General features: G+C 38.9%; 1 protein-coding gene across 3 annotated transcripts in view; it reads right to left on the bottom strand.

The window, feature by feature from the left end:
- TRAPPC9 (trafficking protein particle complex subunit 9) overlaps window positions 1-22,776 on the bottom strand; it is a 455,571-nt gene that overhangs the window by 296,186 nt on the left and 136,609 nt on the right. For all 3 annotated transcript variants that reach the window (XM_063407939.1, XM_063407850.1, XM_063408027.1), the window contains 2 exons: window positions 12,822-12,964; window positions 1,079-1,189 (listed from right to left, as the gene is read on the bottom strand). In XM_063407939.1, coding sequence (XP_063264009.1) covers window positions 1,079-1,189; window positions 12,822-12,964 — 254 coding nt within the window. The remainder of the gene's footprint in view (window positions 1-1,078; window positions 1,190-12,821; window positions 12,965-22,776) is intronic.

Below are 22,776 nucleotides of genomic sequence, written 5' to 3'. Positions count from 1 at the left end.
AAGAACAAGAACATTTTGGTGACTGTTTAGACTGCTTTTAAAAAAAGAAAAAAGCCAATTCTTTCCAAATAAAAGGAAGAAGCACTGTATGTTACTGATGTTTTCATCCATTGCTTGGTAAAGTAAAATTCAACCTGAGTTTGAATTCATTTCCACTTGGTTGTGCTTTGGGAGACACCAAGGCAAAAAGCATTCCAAATTTACTATTTCACCTATTCTGTAATTCTTCTTGGCAGCTGCATTCCTTGCAATTAACGTGCTTTGACTTTGAATTTAACATCCATGCAGGGATTTGCAGCCATGAGAACATCTCTCTTTAACCAATTTCTCAGCTGCAGGCCTTCAAGAGTGCAGCACAGCTCTCCCATAGAAGAGAGAAGTGCAGGGAGCCCCTGACCCAAAAGCAAGATTCCCTTTTTCACATTATCACCTTTTCTGGGATGGAATTGGAATTCAGGTGCACTGATCATCTGAAGGAGATGAACCAGGCAACCCTGGGCTGCAGCCAGCAGCAGGAATCCAAGGCAGGTGTATAATGGCAAATAATGGCTAATAATGAGCTGTACATCGCTCTGGTAGGGCTGTAAGAATCAATACCCAAACCAGCCTGCTTGATCAGAAATATATTTTCCCACAGAGATTGGAATTGCTTTTCTTCAATTCTGTTTTTCTTTCCTGTAGTTTTCTTTGTAGGAAAAGTGAGGAAATGGCTGGGGAACCACGCAAAGAAAATTTAAAACTGGGAAAGGATAACAAACTATCAGTTTTTAACACCAGGACTATATTCAGAGCACATGGAAATGACATCCAAACACTCTACAGAAGTTAAATGAGCAGTACACCTCTGTACCAACTGCTTTGTATTTCATTATTTTCAGGACTACTACATGCAGAGCCAAAATAAATTTACTTGAGATATAGCCAAAACTTAGTGATGCACCTTCAAGAAAGCAAAACTTTCATATTCTTCGACACGTTTACAACATTTGAAAAGAAAAACAGGCACCTAAATGTCATCAACTGTGTCCAGAAAAGCAATGGGGCTAAATGTGGGGCTTTTAGCAGAGGCAGCACTCACCGCTGGCACTCCCCGGCGTGCAAAATTAAATCCTCGTTGTTCCTGGCACTGATGGTCAGCTCATGCTCTGTGGAATTGAAGACGTCAAGAAGGAGGTGACACTGCCGGGTGCTGCTCAGAGGGAAGGGAAAAAAACATCATTTCAGTGGTGACATTATTGTATGTCTGGCAAAATTAGGGTTTATACATGGATATAAATATATATGCAAAGAATACATATGTTCACAGCCAGGTTTTATCTCCTCCTCCAATTGTAAGAATATTCTTACTAAAACAACCTTTTTAAAAATTAGATGATTTTGGTTTTTTGCTAGAACTAAAAGGGTACATCCTAAAGAGAAACAATCCCATGACAATTCTGACCTGCACAATATCAAGCCCCACAGCATTTGTTCACCTGTCTATATTCTCACTTTGCAGTTTTCGTATTCAATTTTGTGGGGAAAGCCACAGACATTTTCAGGTCTTTAAGCCTTAACATAAAAAAATGAGTTGTATTATTTTAAATTACTTTGGCATTACCTCTTTAAGACACAAATTTGCAAGCAAAAATTTAAATTGGTTTAAGTTCATTGCAAAGGAGAAATTCCATTTCCATGGCTTGTCTACAGACCAAAACAAGCTGGCAAATGGAGCACTTAACCTTGAGAAGAACCTCTCTGAGAGGGAGAACTCTTCTCCCTCTGTAAGACAGGCAAACACAGACACCTCTCACAGAAAAAAAAATTAATATTTATTGGCTACTATCTTTCAAATCCAAATTTCCCCAGATGCATTTGACAGAAATACACCAACTGCATTTCTGGTAATAAGAAAATAATATTGAAAAAGTTGCAGAATAAAAACCTTACTGCAAAAGTTCATTCCTATAAACTTTTTAAATGATAATTAATATTATTTTATAATATTCACCAGTCTTATTAATTATGTTAATATTAATAATAATTTACTAATTTAGTTACTATTTAACACAATTAAGTGTTAATGTTTTCAATAATTATTTTATTCTAATTAATATTCTGGGAAAATTTCTTCTAATTTACAACCTTTTCTTCCTTGTGAGAATAAGCAAAAATAGCAGCATGGTTGATAAAAATGTAATACACGTGAAAACTTACTGGAACCAAGTACCAAAATGCCAAATCCAATCAGACAGCTGAAATAACACTTTACCAATCCATCTGAAATTAAAAACTTCCCAAGAGGCTACTGAACAACCCAGAAATATCCTTAAAAGGGGAGAAAGAGGAATATTGGTGAGGTGTGAGTTGTCAGAGCCATCCTTCAATGTGCACAATCAAGCTACAGTTGTGTATCTCGGGAAACCAAGAATATTTATAATTATGGTGTTAGTTCTAGTTATAATTTACTGCACAATAGTTCACAATTGGACTGAAATGCCATTCCAAAGGCAATTAAACTCAGAGGTGCAAGAGTTTAAGAACTGTTCTGCTTTGGAAATAGGTTCTCTGGTCCATAATACAACTCTGTTCTGACAATCAAAGCTGTCCCTTCCAGAGCACTCACAGGAGTTTTACCAACCCCTGAGGTGGGAACACTCCCAGGACAAGCCCAGGAGGGGGAGGTTTGGGTCCCCAAGTGACAATAATGTCACCTGCAGCCAGGCACTGCAAGAGCAGCAGGCACTGCTGGGGTCAGGACCAAGTCTCTTAGCAAAATAAAAAGCAAAAGTGGGGGTGGAGGCTTTTTTAATATATATTTTAAGAGACTTCTCTCTCTTTGTAAAACCCCAATGGCTGATGAATACTGAAAAAAGAGGGGGATGCAGGAAGGCAGCTGAGTGCCTGAAGCAAACATGTCAAAACTCAAGAATTTAGAACAAATAAGGAGACGTGGCTTTTTGTTAGAAACTTCTTCCTTACAACTCACAAGAAATAAATAATTGGAAGGGCAGTACTTAAGTCAGTTACCAGAAAGGAACGGAAAAGAAAAAGGGGAAAAGTTTTTATCAGCTTCTACCTCATCATTGGGAGAGTGGGATGAGACCTGTGAAGTCAGACAACCTCTGTATCTCCAGCAGACACAACGTGATGGTCTGGAAGAGCAACTTCCAGTGTAGATTAGTTTTAAAATATTAATGTGGAAGGAATTTTTTATTTCTGCCACAGCAAACCCAAACAAAAAAACCCATTCAAGCCTCCTGAAATATCTTCTGGCAGCAAGCAAAAGTATTGCAAATAAAACAATTCTTGCCACAAAGGACCTAGACAAGCAGCTGCCCTTCAGGAATAAACAACATTACTGATATTAAAAATTCCAAAATATGAATTCTTGAAAATTATTCATCACTATGACATTTATTTCCTCCTCTTCCAACACTACACAGAATAGACATGTAAAAGAAATAATTCTTTCCTTGTAATTTTATGTTAATTCTCAAGGGAAATCTTTAGGTAAAAAAAAATATAAAACTTGATGTTACAGAACTATTACAGTACCTAGAAAACTTTGAAGAATAAGATGTTAGTGTGAAAGAATTGAAAGTAACATTAAGACTGTAGGAAAAGGTAGCACTAGATCTTCAGAATAAATACAGGACAGTATCACAGAGACTATTGCAGCAATGAAAACTAAACACAATTAAAGGGTTGGTTTGTTGGTTTGTTTTTAATTGAAACAGGAAGCTTCAAAGAGAAGCTGCATCCAAGTAAGGAAACAAAGAAAGCAGAAGCTCTAGAAAATCAAATGTAATGCCCAAAAAAGTTAAAATAAAAATAAAAAAAATAAAAAACACAACACAACAAAACAAAAACCAACAAACAAATAAAACAACAACAAAACCCTCAAACTGTCAAAGAACAATTTGCTAAAGATCTGGGAACCAGGGTTTTTTTTCTTTTTAACATTCTGCAACCAGTAAGAGTGTGTAGAGCTCATGATGCTGAGTTATGAAAGTTCCAGGAAAACAAAGAATTAACAGGAAAGTCAAGTAGTTAATATCAATTTTTCCTCTAGCAAAACATACAGAAGGCCATACTTTGCAAGACAGGCATTAAAAAATCTATTTATTGAAGAACCTATTTATTTATGTCAGTAAAGGAGATTTGAGAGGCAAATCATGTTCATGCAAGTGGTATGAAAGAACTCCAGTAAGTTCTGCTGAACTCCTATATTTAAATGCAGTCGGAAATGTGTTTCTTAAACCAAGCTCTTTACCAGAAAATTTCAAACATCAAATTGTTTTAAGGATTTTTAGGCAATTGACAAAATCTTAGACCACTAGTGCTGACCTCAACACTATGTATTTTTTTTTTTTTTTAATCTGCCAGCCGACAAAAAAACCTTAAAACACTCAAAAGAATAAATGGATCTAAAGTTAATTACATTATAAACCATAATGGCCTACTGACATGTTTGGCAGAGAAACACCAGTCATAAGCCACAGACTTCTGGAACTGGGAAAGACTTGCCCACACAAACACAATTTATTCTCACTTTCCCAAACTATCCACCACCATGTAATGGTTTACACTAATTATTGAATTGGTTGGGGAGGGTAGATTTTGAGTCCTCTAAGTTTAGTTAAGCAGGTGTTAGTTACCACTCATCCCAGAGAAGGCAGAGAACACCATCCCCCACATTTCACCCATTCTGAATGGTCACCCAGTGACTTTCCATTCTTTTTTAGGGGTCATTTTATTGTTACCAGCTCCTTTTAAAGGTTTGGGTTGGACACATCCCAAATCAGTCAGTTTTTATTTGGGTGGGGTGGGTTTGTGGTTTAGGATGGTGTCTTGGGTTGAAAAAATGTAACCAAAAATTCTATTTTCATCTGTTGAAGTTGGTTGGAAGATATTGTTCTTTATCTCTTGTAACTCTGGGGGTGGAATGAGGGGAGATGCCCTCTGTTAATGGGACACCTGATAACACCAGATAAGGCAGGGCCTCCGTATCTCTTCCTCCACCCATCCTTCTCTGAGGGACATCACCTGTGAATGGGCCATTGAAGGCCTCTCACATGACTGATAACATCACCTCATCCCATTGGGAGATGCTCCACCCAGTGGGAGGAGCCAAAGCCTTTCCACCAGGATAAAACCAGCAATCCCAAACACCAAGGGAGCTGTTTCCACTGCATTCTCAGAGGAAGAGTGGGCCCTTTCTTGAGGATCATCTCTACTTCAATGGAGCCACACCTGTCACTCTGGGAGGACTCACTGCAGGCTGCTTCCCACACCCTGACCAACAGGGTGTCAGGTTTGCATTCTGACTCTGTCAGTGGTCTTTGTACTATTGCATTTATCTTACTTTATTTTTATCTTTTTGTTGTTTGTTTGTTCTCTCTCTATTAAATTGTATTTCTGACTTGTAGTCTCACTGGTTTTGCTTTCAAACCAGTACAGATGGTATCAAACACAACATTGAAACCATCATCAGCTGTGCTGGACCATGCACAGACACCAGGATACAGAACAAAAGTTTGTGAAGTTTGACTCTTCTTCCCATCTAATAAGAAGGAAGTAAGTCTCATCCAATAAACTCAGCCTACTAAAAATCACAGCACCCAAACATTTTTCCAGTTTGATAATCTTCCTGATTTGTTCATGATGCTTGCTTTTGAAAAGTCTTCCATAAATGTCAATTCAAGATTTTCCTTTACAAGTGCCACAAAACTGCAGAAGGTTGTAGAGGTAAAAACTAGAATTAGAAGGAAGCACTTTCAATAGATTGATTATCCTCTGAACATCTCAGAATAAGATGTTTAACTCAATATTGATATCAAAAAACAAGAAATCTTTTCTTTTAATTAAAAATTGAGTTAATTCAACAGCATCTTAAAGATTTAGTGTACAAATGAATTTCTGTTATCATCTACTACAGAACTGAGAACATAGCACAAGCAAAAGTTAGCAGCACAATGAATCATGCTGTGTTTTTAAAATCTTACAATGCCAGTTTATGGTTCCAAAAACAGTCATAAAACTGGGGCCATGGGAACTTAAGGCAAGTGACAATGACACTGTGATCTAGAAGTCTCTTTCAGGAGGATTGTGATTACTTGAAATGACAGCTGAGGATATTCTTCAGTAACACTGAACACAGAATTAAACCCCACATGCAGCTGCAATGATGGCTCACTCCAGTGAACAATCTCTCTGCAGTTCTGTCTCCAGCCTAGTTTAAAAGTCATTTGAAAGAAGAAACTCTCAGGAGGGTTGGCAAGTTTTCTGCATCCTGACTCATCTCACTTTCCCACCAACTGAAATCATGGAGTATTTTCATATCTACACTTTTTTTTTTTTCTCCTCTGCTTTCTTTGAACAGCCATTGCTACACAAAATGGACAAAGACAGGGAAGAGAAGCTTTGGCTCTGGTGACAATGGTGTGACAGATGACAACCCTGTCCTCCAAAATCCACTGATTAACAGAAAGAGAAGCACAGCAGAAAAACAATCTACATCACCTTTGTTGATGCTGCTATGTGTTCTATAGGTACTCTTTAGTTTAATTTTTAATAAATTATCTAAAAATGAAGTTTTCAAGACCAAGTTCAGGTGATTACGTCAGTTTCTCCACCTTACTGGCAAAAAGTCTTTTCACATATTCCAAGAAGCATCCTCATCTGACTTCTTCCAGTTGTAAACCTTTTCACTTATGCTAAATATTCCCAGCACATCTATAAATATTTGCAGATTTATGTTCTCACATCTTCATGTGTCAAACCATACATATTTAACATCTGGATCTCAAAAATCAATTCTCTCAATCTGCAAGCTGCTTTCTGCTGCTCCTTCGTGAACCCACTGCAATGTTACACATTAGCAAAAGTTAAATACCTCTGATTGCCAAGATAATTTAACTATTGTATGTGACCTCCCACGTTTCATGACTGAACACTCAGTAGAACCTATATTGAGCTCAATAGTGTAGAAATAAGGAATATATTTTAGAATCACATGCAATCCTGAGAACATTAATATAAATCCATTGCTTGACAGATTTTCCTAATGATTTGTCAGTTTAACTGCACCAAATGAGAGCTTCATTTGCTTTATTTAGTTGAATTTTCCTGGTTCCCAATTTGAATGACTTTTATTAATAAAATTTTTCATTATCAAACAGTGAATTTAATACTAATTATTTTCTTCATGTAGAAACATCAGATCAGTTTACACAGGTCATATCTTAGTCCTCCAAACTAAACATTTTGCTCCTCAAGCATCCAAACAAGAGAGGTTTTCTTCCACCTTTCAAAGCTCTATGACATTTTGAACACCAAAATACTAAGAAAGAGAAGGCTATAAGCAGCTGCCTATCAGTAGGTGACTGATTCTCATTCTGTATGTAGCAAATAGGAACATTTAATTTAAAAATCTGGCTATATAAAACTAACAAGGGTTCTAGAAACTGCTACATAGCTTTTTAGCATATAACAAAAAAAAAAAGTCTGTTAGAGCACAGCTGTTTATTCTTTCCCTTGTATAATTTGTAAATATACAATAATCAGGATTTCTGATCCAAACCTGACGTGTTGCAATTTATTGTACTGAAAATAGGGGCAATCTTGGAAACTGGAATGGAAATTCTAAAAATTATGTCTGATTTCATTAAACCTCAAAGTTCTACCCACCCAAGTGAGGATCTCCTGAGAACCCTCACCACAGTCAAGATTTCTCTGTCTCTAAACCCTCAATGAAACCCAGGGTTTCTGGAAAAACTGCATCCTAACTTTCAATACAGAACATGAGAAGTCTCAGCCTAGGGAGCACCCTGCAGACTCTGCTATGAACTGATGCCTTCTGGACAGAACTAAATCATTTCATTTAAGGATGCACATTAATGATCCAAAGGAAAATTACCTTGAACCTACAGCTAGATGAACTGGCACTTTGAATTTAACAGTGTCAGACCTGCTACCATTCCTTTTTTTTCCCCTTTGATTGAACAGAGTCTCAGGCTCATCACCTGTCTGATGAGATCTGCAGCTGATCTCTTGGCAGCTGTATGGTGGTTTTAAGACAGAAAGTATTCTGCCCCACAAAAAATTTAAAGATTAAAAAATTACCTTATCATCTTGAATTTGTAGAATTTACAATATTATCATATATCTGGATTCCCAACTTCGCTTAAAAGTGAAGGCACCATCCCTGAGGACCGACTTCACCTACAAATTCAGACTGTCTCACAACATTTGTAGTAAGCAAGATCAACATTTTCTGGCCTTTGTAGTCTCTTATTTAAGACACTTTTGTACTGATGGCTCAGTGGCAAGGGACACAAGGAGACCAGCAGGCCCCTCACAGCATGCAGAGCACAATACTTGAATTCTTGTCAGAACTGCAGTATTTTTTCTGGCATTTTTTGATGCTCTTTTATAAAGGCAATAACAAAGGACATCCAGTGCCCATGAAAACTGGCAGATAACACATCTGAGAGAAATAACAGGTATAAAGAAGATTGTTCAAGAAAACCTAGATGAGTTCCAACAGCAGACTTGCTTGGAGCTAACAGGATATCAAAATGAGGAGGAGAATGACACAAAACCATCAGCAGAATGTTTCCCTACATGAACCATTTCCCAGTCATGGGATCCCCACTGGCAGTCTGGAACCTGCTGGTAACTGCACTACTTGGAGGCCTGGAAGCACAGCTGGATCCATCATTTACTCATTTTGGGGCTAAGTGTTTTGGGGCTAAGCCCTGCTATGGAATCAATTACCATGGTAAGGCAAATTACAGAAGACAATTAGGACAATTTCACTATATAGATGTATCTGCATTTTATGGTAAAGAAGTGGTTAAACAAGTAGATCCCCTGAAGCCCTTCAAGATTTCACTGAGCTGCAGGACAGAGCGGGAGAACTTTCACCATTAATTCCTTATCTCTTATACCCCATTCCAGGGCTGCTTCAGACTCCTGCATTCCTGATGATGCCTCCTGGGACAGTCCCCTCTGCACACACAGACAAGCAGAGCCAAGGATCGCAGGGAGCAGGATCAGAGGGAATATTTGCTAGCACAAGGCTGCTCTGCCAGCCCCTTTGGATGCAGGCAGCTGAGGGAGCACAGGGTGACACCCAGGGAAGGACCTGGGAGCAGATGAGGTCCTTCACTGACAGAACATCCTCTGTCCCAGCAGGAGAGCTGGGATCTGAACCAGAATTAGGTGTTGGAAGAACTGAGATCTGAACCAGAATTGGGTGTTAGAAGAGCAGAGATCTGAACCAGAATTAGGTGTTGGAAGAACTGAGTTCTGAACCACAATTGGGTATGGGGAGAGCTGAGATCTGAACCAGAATTAGGTGTTGGAAGAACTGAGTTCTGAACCACAATTGGGTATGGGGAGAGCTGAGATCTGAAGCAGAATTAGGTGTTAGAAGAGCAGAAATCTGACCCAGAATTGGGTGTGGGGAGAGCTGAGATCTGAAGCAGAATCAGGCAGCAGCTCAGGCACTGCAGCATGGCAAGGGCTGTATCCAACCGATCTCAACACCACCCAGAGCAGCACAGACAAAAGTTAAAAGGTTGTGATGATTAAACTCAACTGAAGATATATTTGAGGTTTAGTTAATGAAGTTTCTCCCCATGAGGCAGGAGCTTGTGCATGGGTGGAAGATACCATTTTACTTAGATATTAAAAAAAAAACAAAACCAAGTCCAAATCCCCAATTGTTTCACGATATTTCCCATTCCTGCATTTCTGCTCAAGCAGCAAAACAGAAGAAATACCAACTAAGTTTGGAAGACTTTTACATAAACCATAATCTTTATGTTACAATGGGGGGTGAAGTGTTTGCATTAACATTTTTCCTGAGGTTTTTTCACTAAAGGCCTAAGGGAAGAATCAATGCTCAAAGTTTTTTTAGTTTGCTTTGATTTTTTAAGCCTGGGAGTTAGTAAGCTAATGCTTCTTACTTTTGTAGAGGCAAAAATGAAAAATAAAAACAATAAAATTGAAAAGAAAAGGAAAAAAATTAATCCAGATAATGAAAACAATTATAACTTCCATTCTGAAATGACAGCTAAGGAGGTAAATTATAAAATACAATTTCTTGTAATGACTTAACAAAAATAGCTCAGCACCTCAGACAGTACTTAAGCAGTGATGTCTCAGTTGTAAACCAAAAGGAAACCAGATCTGAGTTTTCACCAGGCAAGTAAAAAACCCCCAAACTTATAATTTGCTGGCCTTGTGTCTCAGATATTGGCAGAGATGATCAACAGTAAAAAAACAAACTTTGTTTTCTCTAATGATGAGTAGTTATCCTTAGCAGACTGGAATACACATTTCTGCCATTTTTTACTCTAAATTACAATATCAAATGCCTCAACTTCTCCTTCTGATGGAGAACCTGCACAGGGATGCACAAGAGCAAAGGAACAGTGTTACAGATCACTAAAGCAAATAACATGGAATAAGAAGAGATAAGAACACCAAAATGCCTTCATGACATAGGAAACAATATATCACTAAAGTAACAACAACAAAAAAAGGGCAAAAAATAAAAAAGAAAAAAAAAGCTTTTTGAGAGGTCCAGCAAGGCAACATTTCTGAGAGAAATGTAAATATTACAGGCTTTTTCTCCAACCCAGTAAAGCTTTTAGCACCCTTAAAAGCAGCCACATCTTTAACTACATCTCCAATCAGCAAACCACTGAAAGTTTCCACTGATTTAACTGCTGAGCAGGGTGATGAACAGGCAAAGGATGAAGCAAACACACCCAACGTGAGCTGAAGCACTTGGCTGAATTGGAGCCACTAAATATAGCACCAGCTGCCACACCACGTGGGAACTGTGCCCTGCTAACACAGAAACTCTGCCTTTGAATTAGCACCTCCATCCACTGGTAAAGATTTCAGGATTAAATGCTTGCCCCACATCATGAACTCCAGAGAGCAGATTAACAAGCCAGGGTGGGATAAGCTTGGCATGCACAAAGCACACCTGGGGCAGCCAAGCACAAAAAAAGCCAACATCCTAACAAGGAAGAGTCAAATAAAAGCACCAGGTTGCATTTGAAGCTTTTATGGAAGGTTTGCAGCTTCACTCCCAATATATCATGTAACTATAAGGAACTGCAGTGAACCACAGAGCAGTCTGTCCATTAAAAATATACATTTGAGAGTATGGAGAGCTTTTTTGACACTGAATGGAGGGGACTGTGCATTCAAACAATAAATTAAATCTGGTTATTTTAACCTGTATAATGAGTCTTCTTGAAAACTATTTTTAACTAATGCTGTGGTACTTGCAGGTTGTTCAAGAGAGATCACTTATTCAATCCTGAAAACCTTACAAAGGCTGGAGAATGTGCCATTGCAGGGATGAAAGTAAACATCATTAAAAAGGGACCCAGAACGTTGCAAACAGTTGTTCTGGATATCGTGTTCTGACTTTGCCAAGCAGCATTAAATTTGTTTTACTCGAGCAAGTCCTAAAATAATAAAACCATGTTATGTTACACTTTCAAGTAGCAAAATGCTCAAGAAACTTGCTTACTAATAGAGCCATATGGTTTTATAAAAGCTGGACACAAATGACTTGCTAAAAATAATCGTGTTTGTCTCATTTTTGAACATTTTCTTAAAAAACGATTGCAGCATTTCAGTATCTTTGCCTAACCTAAAATTCCCTTGCTATCTGCAAAGGTCATTATTTGCTGTATCACCTGTGGGGAAGAACAGAATCCCCTCCCTCTGGGTACTGTCCTTACTAAAAAAGTCCACTCCCTTTTCAGTCATCTTCCCTTCATCAGGAACAGAAGTTGCTTTAAACATATGTTTTAGCAAAAATCCCATCTTATCACTCTTCTTGCTCCAGACTCTCCAACTTTTCTTCATGTTAAAACCTGAAACTTTCCTTGATGCTTTAATTCTTGCTCATAGCCCTGTTTTTCAGGCTATATTGCTGCCACAGGCTGTCCATCTATCCTTGAACATTTCTGCCATGGTATGATACTGGTGACTCAATTCTTGCCTTTGAAAATCAAATATTTATCCAGTATCTCCTAGACTGGCATTTCCTTCTTACCCATTTCTAAATTTCTGAAGTCTCTCATGAAAGGGGCCCAGACCCAGCAGGAATCTCTTGATCAATTATGTTCTCTCTCAACCATTATTATTATTAGTGTTGCATACATAACTGCACTGAAATAATCTCAGAATTTAATCAAATCCAATTCTTGCTCCCACTGTGCATAGAGGGTATTTTACAATAATCCTGCTAATTATTAAAACTGATTGCATTCAGCAGCTGATAAATTTTATTCATTTTCATGATCACAGCATTTGACTATCATCAAGTAAGTGTTGCCTTGATTTTTAATATTCACTATGACATGTGAAACTACTCTGTGGTTTACAAGAGAAAACAAACACAAAAGGAGAGTCTGGTCACAAATTATTTGTCACATCATTTACATGTGCATTTTCAGTAAGAATCTGTTATAAAAACACCAAACTCTGCAACGCACAACACACCACAACTGCCAAGAGATACAGAAAAAAGTCATCAAAGTCATCTCATGTACAATAAACATGAGATGTCCTGTCCCTGCTAAAATACATCATCATGAGAAAATGTCTGAACCTCAGAAGCTGTTGAATGCCTGTTAATTGCTTCAGTAAACTCCTAAATGAGCAATTTTGAAAATTTCTTCACATAATTCTTTACCTCCCTGTTGCTGACGATACTAAAAATGTTTCCAATGTGGTCTTTAAGTTATATTCAACAGAACAGAGACAGTGAGTGAGATTTCAAGGGTCAGGGCAAGGCTCACCTTGTTGCTGGCAGGGTACTGATGCGAGTGAAGAAAACAGAGGGCTCCACCTCCACGTGGAGACCCAGGGCAAGGTTCCTGTAGTATCCTTCAGCATGTCCTGGTCCACCAGAGTACTTGAAATTCAAAATGGCTTCAAGTGTCTAGAGGAATAAAAGTCAATTCCTTGTTAGTTATTTTTCACTATTGTGCATTTCACAAGTTCAATTAAATTAGGCCACAGAAGTGATTTGCAAATTTGCTTTCCTAACCCATCCATTCTGTTATCTCAGGCAAGAAAGGCAACCTAACAAATAACTGCAGCTTAGGCAAACAGTTGCCTAATCCTTTTGAAAACTAAAGAGTGCAGCACAAAGTCAGCTGGACTTCCCTTTAACATAATTCCTCCATATCACATTCAACATCAAAAAATAAAAAAGAGTTGCTTAAAAGAGTTAGGGTTTATTAAATGCTGCACTCTTTTATACTCTTGAAAAATTTCACCACATGGAAAAGCTTGAAAGTTTGAGGGCACATAAAGATTATATAAAGCTGAAAGAATCTGATCCCTCAACAAGTCACTGCAAACCCACGCTCATGTCCACGAACTGACACATTGGAACAACACCTAATTGCACGCACCTTGTCTTTGGGTTCATTTTATAGGAAATGGCTGGCTAGTAAACACTAAAAAAGAGGATGATTCTCTAGCATGAGCCTTATGCACTCATTGCTCTCAGCAGCACTGAGCCTTTGCTTCTGTGAGGAAATTTGGGGCTTTGTGTCTTTTCCCCTCGATGAACAGCACAGGAGAAGCTTCCCAGCACAGTCCCCGTGTCATCATCAGTGTTCAAGCTCAGAACAACCCTTTGACTGATCCAAAGAGATTATTCACCACCTCCTCTTTCATTATGTTCCTGAAATATGATTTGCTGGAAGTAAGGTAAGAATTTGGGAAATGTCAATGGATTTTTTTTTCCTCAGATTTTATTCTGGTCCTCGGGCAGCTGCTACTGCCACATCTCAGAGCAAAGACAGAGGCAGTGCCAGCCCTCCACCCTGAGGTGGACATCCCATATTAGCTGAAGCCTGTATCTGGAAGGACAGAAACTTCTTAAAAGGCTTTAGAAACAACACTAATTTCGCCTTTGTTAGTCTTTTAGCTCATTCTTTATGAAAAAAGGCAAAAAATGCCAAACCTCAAGTCAACAACTTATCCAGGGAAGCAAATCTATTTATCAGACACCATCAAGCCTCAGATAGGTAAAAGCATTCTGCCTTTCAACTGAAGATTTACAAAAAAAAAATTGAGACCTGTTATTTATAAGCTCTAAGGAACAATCTAAGGATTTTCCAACTTACAAAAAACCCTATTTCTGTTTGATACCATTTTGTTTATAAGTCTGGCTGAAGGGAAAGAAATCAAGATAGAATCATTTTCTTAAAATAACCACAATCCAGTGATTTAAAGAATACCAAAATCAAGTGTTTAATGTCCTGCTGCATGTGTGCACTTAACTGCTCTGCCTATTTCCAACTCACTTTTAAGTGGACTAATTTTAATTCTTAATTTAGTTCCATTAAAATTCATGAGAGTCACCTTACAATACAAATAAAACCCTGCACTGGGCACTCTGGACATACCCATCTACTCTGTTTATGTAAATTCCTAATTTGTAGTTAATGAATTCAAGTTTATGTTATGTCAGGAGAGCTAATCAATATTAAACAAAAAATAAAAAAGCACAAACCCATTCAAAACATACTTCATCCTAGTTAACCGACTGGACCAGTTCATAAAAATCAGAGGCAGGCTCTCTAACTACAGGGATCTGACACTGCTTCTGCTGTAATGTAAGAATGGACTTCAGTTTCAATCAGGGCATGGTGAAAACTCTGTGCATGCTCTGTAGGATTGCTGCAATGCTCACAGGCTCCTTGTCCTGGGTTGAGAAATGTAACCAAAATGTGTATTCTATTTTCATCTGTTGAAGTCGGTTGGGAGATATTGTTCTTTATCTCTTGTAACTCTAGGGGGGGAAGAGGGCAGATGCCTTCTGTTAATGGGACACCTGATAACACCAGATAAGGCAGGGCCTCCTTATCTCTTCCTCCACCCATCCTCCTCCGAGGGACATCCCCTGTGAATGGGCCATTGAAGGCCTCTCACAGGACTGATAACATCACCTCATCCCATTGGGAGATGCTCCGCCCAGTGGGAGGAGCCAAAGCCTTTCCACTGGGATAAAACCTGCAATCCCAAACACCAAGGGAGCCTGTTTCAAATGGATTCCTGGAGGAAGACAGGACCCTTTCTTGAGGATCATCTCTGCTCCAACAGAGCCACAAGTGTCACTCTGGGAGGACTTCAGGCTGCTTCCAACACCGTGACCAACAGGGGGTCAGGTTTGCATTCTGACTCTGTTAGTGGTACTTTGTACTATTGCATTTGTCTTATTTTATTTTTATTTTATCTTTCTTGTTGTTTCTTCTCTCTCTATTAAATTGTATTTCTAACTAGGAATCTCACTGGTTTTGCTTTCAAACCAGTACACTACTGCTGGGCAGAACTCCATGGTTCACTCTACACAGGACCACGGCAAAAGCTGCTTTAGCAGCCCAGCCCCATGTCACTACAGGTAAGCACAGAGCAGATTTCAGCTTGAAAGATCACAGAGCATCACGATTCCATTCAAACTCTTTTCCATCCTCCACCAAGTGAAAAACCTCCAGAAAAGGCTTAAAATACAACCATTATGTGCCACTGATGAGCAGGAGAGTTTAAGGGCACCATCATAATCTTGGTCCCTGTTGCAATGAGGAATTTGTCAGAGAAATCGTGCTGATGATGCTGTGTCTCCTGAAATCCCACTGGAGGGAACGGGGAAAAGGAAACCCAACCATCTTCTATTAATCCAGACAGCAGCAGGACATCCCTTCTGACCTAAAATCTAAGATCTAACTGGGAACATTAAGCACTGGGGAGACAAGAGATTCTGAGAACTGCAGAACACCCAAACCTCTGTTCTTTCTCTGGCCATGATGACTTACAGGATTCTATGAATGTGCACGTGCACACAAGGAAAAAACATCAGCCAGACTTTACATCAGGACTGTGGATGGATATGTAGGTGAGGAGTATGACTGAAGGAATTTTTTTTTCAGGAGCCTTCCAGTGGTTAGAAGTTTTATTGCTTAGGATTTATGTAATAGGAACAGAAAAATATATTAAAAAACCCCACAACAACAACAACAAAATTCAATCTCTTTTAAAACCTCAAAAATTACTTCGGCTCTAACATGAAAGATTGATTTTTCTATCTCTCTGATAGAAAAAGAAGAAATCCTACACTTTCATAAACCTACAAATTTAAAATCATTTACCACTGTCTCCCACAGCACCTGCAGAGAATGGCCCAAATGCTACAGCCCCCAATTTAAATAATGCTGTATCCTGACTCCTTGTCAAACCAAGCGAAATCACAGCCTGAGCTGCAGAGTCTCTTCATCCTTACAAATCCCTCAGCATCTCTCTGATTTCTCCAAGCTGCATCACTGCAGACTGAAAATGAGATGGCAGCGTGTCCCCGTGAACATCACTCTGCCTGCAGATGATCCACAAAAACAAAAGGAAGGAAGGAGGGAGTACACCAGGCTCTCAGGGCAGGCAGGAAAAGAACCCCATTGATAACTGTTGAACACATCTGAAGTTCAGAAACCTGTGGAATTTGGGGGATCCTTGTTTTTAAGGCAGAGCTCCATTCTGGAGACTCAACAGTAAATATTTACTGTGATGGCTTTACCTTGATATTTTTTTATTATTTCATTGGCCCTTCCTTCTATTGATGAAGAAAAGGAAACAAAAATATTTCTGCATGAAGTTCCAAATGAGAGATTCTTAACCAGCAGCACCCACTATCAATGGCACCTACCAGAAATATTCTGCAGATAAACTATCAAAAATTGCTGGTTTGGTTTTTCATGCATTTTGTCCTCAAAGTATTTTCAGCATAGACCTGGCACCAGTTTGTTCTCTCATAAAAAAATTTAAAGCAAAGTTAGAAAGAAACTGAGGTTTGATGCCACAAACGAAAAGCAAACCACTGGGCACTGAAGTTTCCTCACTCATTGGAAATAATCAGCACCCACCTGCCAACATCTCAGTGGCGATTCTGAGCAGCAACACTTTTAACACTGATTTTTAAATGCCAATTCACTTGCAATCCACAGCTCAGAGCAAGTATTTCTACTGAACTGCTACCACAGTACTTCCTATGCAGAAGCACAGAGTCAAATCTAAAGAGAATTTCCATCTAATTCTACAGATTATTGCTGCTCATGCACAAGCTGGAATGTTACTGAGAACAGAAAACTCCAAAACAGGCAATGACAAAAGAAACAGATAAATGAATGAGGGAAAAGCTGTGTGAAGGGCATTTCTTGTGCCAGTGAGTGAAATATGGTGCTCAGTCCTTTCTCTTTGCTTGTGCTCAACTGAGGGATGGTTGACTCAAGAAAATTTGCCCCCCCAAAAAGTGCAAAGTTCTGTGTGGCAAGTAGCACTATTTTAGCTCAAGAATCTGTCTTAGACCAAGAGCATGTTAAGGAACTATAAATCAAAGCTATAAGGGCCCACCTGCAGAGATGTAATGATTATATGCTCTATGTAAAGGAAAATGAAACTTCTATAGAAGAACACAATGCAGCAGCTTAATTTAATATTAGCAACACTTATAATCAAACCTTTAAGAAAAAATCCTTCAGTATACTAAAAGCATTTAAAACATCATTTTCCTAAAAAAAAAATTGAAAAGCAAGCTGTAAAAAAGCTTTTAAAAACTGTTGAACAGCAAAATTAGAAATTATCAGCAAAGAAACCACCAACAGCGAGAATGACACACAGCACATGAATTAGCAGTCAGGAAACTCAAATTTATAGTAAATGAGTAAACAATAAAATGTTCATTTACTTTCCTCATTTCTGATGAAAATTACTTTGATACATCTTAATTTTGAGTTTTGTAAAATTTACCAGCTTGGAAACAATTCAGGTCAGAAGTTCCTGGGTAGAATTATTACATCACTTATTTTGCTTGGTCAATTAGTTTCCTTATTCCTTGCTTCTTTATCTCTAAACGATTTTACTGGCAATAATTGACTTTATCCCTGTGTTTATCTGGAAGAACCAGAAGATTCTGTTGTTATTATAATATTTTTTTTCTTGGAGTATTCCATCACCCCACATCCTTCTCTTTGTGTTTAAGAGAGCCAAGCAAGATTTTGTCCTCCATTATTTTCCAAAGTGAAACATAATTTTTGAAATATTATTGGTGTTTTCCACAGGTAAATTAGTAAGTCATAATAAGTCATAATTTGTGAGCAATGCTCACATACATTGTGTTTGCAGTTCTTTCTAAATTTCCTTAGTATAGTAAAAATTACACTAAGTAGGTCTCAGCACTTCAGAGAAGATGAAATGTCAGTGCTACAGGCAGTTTGCTCCTGAAGAACTGCAGATGCTGACTGCAATGAGTAAAGAAATACCAGAAGACCAGACTCAAAAATATACAAATTTCCATTTTCGCTTCTGAATGGCTTCTAGAACACAATTCTCATTAATGAGTATAATTTCTTATGTGATTAGGCCTTGAGACTTGAAAAAATAATTTATTCTAGGTGTGTAACCTTGAAATACACTTTCTTTTGGAAAAAAAAACAAAATACAAGTTTCTTGCCCAACTGTAAACATGATTTATTCCCAAATCCTATCTTGCTCCTCATCTGCTTCTGATCCAAATTCACATTAGCAGCACTGTCTCCCAACATTCCTGAGTGTTCAGCTGGTTTTTCTGACTTGAGCCCCTTTTTGAGCACTTTGAGCACTTGCTGCCTTGTGCTTCCTGCTTTGGGTGTGGGATTTTTTCCCTTAAACTTACTAAGAACCCCAATTTTGTTAAGTTTTCTCTGCCTCCCTCCCTCATTCCTCTTCTTCTCTGACCATTCCAATCCCATACTCAACTCTAACCAACAATCAGGAAAATCCTCATCAGTAAAAAAAAAAGAAAAATTTGCTACTTCATCAGTTCCATCTCACAAAAGGACAGAGGATCTCTCAAAAAAATGAATTTCTCCATTTCTTCTACTGTGTGGAATGCTTAAAACCTTTGAAGAGCTTTGTGTAAATAAACCATGGATCAGGAATTTCAGCTGCCTAGCTGTAACTAATTAAATGATCTGGCAGTAACAAGGATAAAGTGAGTTTCTCCAATTAACCACACTCCTTTCAAGGGCAGCAGGTGACCCTGGCAATGCTCAAGCTCCTGACAACAGCAGCGATGGCCCCAAGACCGTGCAGTACTGGCTCAACCTCAAAAATGTCCAGTCCTGAAAGCTGCAAGCTTTTAATCCAAGCACTTGGGATGTGCTGGTCCAGCAACATGTTTCAGACACAAACACAGGGCATGGGACACAGCTGAACCTTTATTTTTAAAGAAAATGCCAAAAAGTGAGCATTGGGAAGGAAATGGAGATGTTTAAATAGCTGAAACCGAGGAAGATGAGACTCAAATACATCAAGGTTCCACTCTGTAGCAATTTGTGAACACAAGAACTGTGTCTATTTTAGCAGTCTTTAGCAGTTAGCAGTGCTAACTGTCTTTAGCACTGAGCTCAAAACCAAGTGCTGGCATTTGGGAATGCACACAGCTCTGCCTATGGATTCATTTGGCTATCAAAATTTATATACATTAGCACTTTCTTGAGCTTTATTTACAATGATCTAACAAAAGAATACCTATCATTTTTGACTCTTCCTCTCATCACTGAGTCTACAGCCCATAGTTCCACATGGTAACCTGACAAAGAATAAAGTCTGTATAAAAAAAGAGGCTTAAAGGATGATTTTGTGTGAAAAGAATGAGGCTTAACAGCAATGTTGGGAGAAGCAAGTAGCGCTTCTATGTCCATGGGTTGAATATTCTCCTGCCTACTTGTTCTCAGGAGGATAAAAGGAAAAAAAACACTCCCACACCGCTAAAGAGGAAAAGCAGAAACACTTCTGGCTACCTTCAAATTCTGTAATTCTCCCTGGGAGGACAAAAATCTCGAACCTAACAGGAAAAAATCCTCCAGTTAAATGGCAGTAGCATCGTGTTCTTTATTCATCCCCAAGGAAAGTACAGCACTGCTGGGATCTGTGGTTTGAGTCAGGCACCACAACTTAGTGTGGAGTGTCTGCACCCAACTCCTGCTGCTGAGCTCAGTCCTGAGGACCTCGATCCCCTCAAAGCTTCTTCCATGCAGGAATTCACATCATTCCTTCACACCCAGACCTTCCTCCACCTGAAATGCTGGTATTGAAAGGACATTTGGGATGAGAAATGGAGTTTAGCAGTTGTTATGAGGAGAGCATCAAGCCTTCACACCTCACAAGGGGTAATTCAAGGTGAATATTATTTCAAATTTGAAATCAAATTGTTTCTCTCTAATGTCTCTAGTGTCTGGAACAAACTTTGGCTGCCCAAGAAAGGTTCATGTTAAGAAATGAAGATTAGAATTTGAACTCGTCAGCAAATATTTATGAAGTTTTCTGCCTGTAGAAAACACTACCTCATTATTATTAAATAGATATATATAATTGAATTTTTAGATTAAAATAATTGGTGGGATAAGCTCACAGCAATATCAGGGAATCATAGATTCACTAAGGTTGGAAAAGATTTCCAAGATCATCAAGTCCAACCCTGGACTTGAGATGAGCAGGAAAAGATCCATTTGCTTTGCAGAAAGAGATTTATTCATTGCACTCTCACTGGACAGTATCAGTCTCTCCACTCATGGCTAACCTGTCTGAGTTTCTGATACACAAAATCCTTTAGTGTTTTTGCATTTTCATAGTTGATATGACTGTCCTCTTTTTTTTGCTAAAACATAAATCCCGTATTTTTCAAGAGAAATGAAGCAGCTAAGGAAGGGCAGAAAGCACCTATACTTTTCTCTGCATGCCAATCCTGAAGCAAATCTGAATCCACTGGGCTACTTCACGAATCAAGGTAGAATTCCTAATTTTCCCCAAGTAAGAAAAGGAGATTCTCCCTGTAGATATTGCTCCTTAGAGCACCAAACAGTGCAGTAATTGATAGCAGCAGCCCTGATACATGCATTATAAAAAGGATATGCATATGTAATGATCTTGCAGTGCATGTGTAGTCATCCTCATGGACCCAACTGAAGCATGCACTCCCCATGCTAATTTTTCTCTTCTCTGTTCCATTAAAGATACACTTGGCAACTAGGATTGGAGGATACAGGATAAAATTCTTAACAACTGATTAAGCAATGAAATAATTCGTGCCTCTGCAGCAAGACAGACTTTTACATGTAGAAATACAAACAAAGCTCACATTGTCACTCCCGTTAAGCTTCTCTATCAGTCTAACACACAATTAAATGTAATTTTTAGCACTTGTGTTAACCAGATGACTTTACATACTCAGTTGCCTGTTGTGCAGGGCTCTGGTGCAGTGTTACTCAAGTGCCCCCAGTGCACACACACGGACTTTCAGCAGCAATTCCTGCACCACACCAGAATTTAATGGAGCTCATCCATCCACATTTCTGTCTAGTTAAACCCCTGAACAATGAAAGTGCTGCATCTCTCAGTAAAAATAGCACAATGGCAATGACAAGTAGCTGAAGCTAAATATAGCTCCTGCAGGCATATGCTGGGAATTAAATAGTACATTTTACTCCTCCTCAATCCTAAATCAGTAAGCTTGAACAAGGAATCTCTAGTGAATACACACAGGAGCTCAATAAATCCCCCTTAAGCTTACAAGGCATATTCTGAATCTGTGCAGGCTAAAAATAGCCATGTTTATAATGAGAATGGAGATGTGAGCAGAATAATATGAAGTTTAAAGGCAGGCCTGGTGTAGTCATTCTGCATTAACAAATAGGGTGAATCAAAGGTCGCTCTGACAAACAGATACACAGGCTGACAGATAAAATAGAATATCCAGCAATCTTGTACTGAAGAGCATTCATCTCTCATTAAACTCAGGAATTCCTAATTGCCTACTGTAGCCACACATTCACAAGTGACTTTGTGCACATTTTTTAGCTGGAATACAAGTTGTTAGTTCCTAAAGACAGAGGGCAGGAATACACAGCATAATTCCCCTGGACAATATTCCCTCCCAGAGCTTAAATCGTCTTTGGAAATACTCAGGAAATACATCATTCTTTTTGTTGTATTAATGACAGAATTCTGCCTTCTTTAATTAAAGGCAAACTGCATCCAGGCCTCCTGGGTCCCACCATTGCAGCTGAATTCCCAAGGGGCTGATGCCCATTCTCAGCTGCCTCAGAGGTTTTGCCTCCCTCAGCCTGGGTCCCAGCACTGCTGACCACAGCTATCACAGCATCTCGTTCTTGGCTGGGAGACAGATGAGAGATTAAAAACAATTTAAACACAAGTAATTTTTATGTGGAACATTCCCATGGAGAGTTTTCTGTCTGCTGACACTAAATGCAGAATCTGTTAGAAAAATACGTGCTGGGGAACAGGGCAAGCCTGCCTGCTGGTCTTGGAGGATGAGGAGGAATGGAGGAGCAAGTCAGAACCTGTTCCTTAATAGCTCCTCTGATTCTGAAATCACAGAATCATAGAATGGCATCAGTTGGAAGGGACCTTAAAGACCATCTCATTCCAGCCCCCCCTGGCATGGGGGGACTCCTTCCACTAAACCAAGCTGCTCAGAGCCCAATTTAATTTGGCTTAAAGCACTTCTGGGAATGGGGCAGCCACAGTTTCTCTGGGCAACCTGTGCCAGGGCCTCACCACTCTCATAGTAAAGAATGTTTTTGCTTTTATCTAAACCAAGCCAACTCTCTTTCAGTTCGAAGCCATTCCTCTTTGTCCTGTTACTCCAGTCCCTTGCAGTCTCTTTCCATCTTTCCTCTTGGCTCCCTGCAG

Source organism: Prinia subflava, chromosome 1 (genome assembly GCF_021018805.1).
Source record: "Prinia subflava isolate CZ2003 ecotype Zambia chromosome 1, Cam_Psub_1.2, whole genome shotgun sequence".
NCBI lineage: Eukaryota > Metazoa > Chordata > Aves > Passeriformes > Cisticolidae > Prinia > Prinia subflava.
Note: the sequence above shows the minus strand (reverse complement) of the source record. Positions and strands in the feature narration are given on the sequence as shown.